We start from the raw sequence: 1,019 nt of genomic DNA on the forward strand, positions 1-1,019 counted from the left end.
CTCTTCGTTTATTTATATTTGTTATTCATTATTTCTCTCTTTGTTATAAACATATCCTTATTATTTATATGTTTCTGATGTTTATTATCATCATTAATTGACTCACATCTTATCTTTCTGTTGTTTTATTATTTTAGTTATAGAATTTATCATTCTCTGTATTACTATTTTCTTATGAATAACATGTTATACTCATTTATTCATATTTATTTATCATATTCATATTAAAAACATTCAATTTCATTATATAATATTCATCATTTGTTTTTTAATAAATTAATGCACAAATACTTTCTTAGTTGATTTTAACATCTCGTTCAACATAATGAGATGGAAATATTCCTATTTTCCCTTTACTTTCTCCTTCCCACCATTCTCCTTCTGTAGAAATTACTGTGATCCATTCTCCTTCTTCTAATTTCAATTCACTTTCATTTTGTGGATTATAACTATAAACAACCCTTCCATGAAATACATTTGTTGGTTTTCTGGTGGTGCTGTTTTGAATGGAATGTGTTTTGATTGAATTGGTGATGACATCACTCACTTCTAAAATACTCTTTTCTTCATCTTTCCAAAGACCTTGACTTACTCTCTCCCAAATTCTACTATTCATCAGAAGACATCCCCATCCTTCTCTAATAAATCCTTTACCAATACTCTCTGCTATCTCTGGAAATGTTTTAAGAAGCATGTTTCTATCATTCTTTAATTCGTTTCTCATTTCTAAATATTCTTCTTTACTTTCTTGATATTTTTTGGTGATGGAAATTAAATAAGAACATGCTAACTTCTTTCTCTTTTTCTTTACTAGGTGTTGTTTCATTTTATCCATTTTCTTTCTTCTTTCTTCTAACTCACAATCTCGTCTACTTAACATTCTGAATTGATTAAGAAATGAATGGAGAGGGATTCTATATTATCTTTGATGAATGAATTGAAGTGATTTGTTGAGTAGAATATCCTGTGATGCATTCAAATAGAGTAGTCAGTTGAGTTGCTTGAGATTGTTAAAGTCA

General features: G+C 28.0%; 1 protein-coding gene across 1 annotated transcript, besides 1 other annotated feature; it reads right to left on the reverse strand.

The window, feature by feature from the left end:
* Positions 1-194: 194 nt before the first annotated feature.
* Positions 195-281: a sequence feature (AT_rich).
* Positions 282-295: 14 nt separating this feature from the next.
* EDI_109860 (dab2-interacting protein, putative) lies at positions 296-724 on the reverse strand (the record flags this gene model as incomplete). The annotated part of the gene is made up of 1 exon (XM_001733614.1): positions 296-724. The coding sequence occupies one exon, from the start codon at positions 722-724 to the stop codon at positions 296-298; it is 429 nt and encodes a 142-aa protein (XP_001733666.1).
* Between the last annotated feature and the right edge of the window lie 295 nt (positions 725-1,019).

This window comes from Entamoeba dispar, genomic scaffold (genome assembly GCF_000209125.1).
Source record: "Entamoeba dispar SAW760 scf_1105229457601 genomic scaffold, whole genome shotgun sequence".
NCBI classification, from domain to species: Eukaryota; Evosea; order Mastigamoebida; family Endamoebidae; genus Entamoeba; species Entamoeba dispar.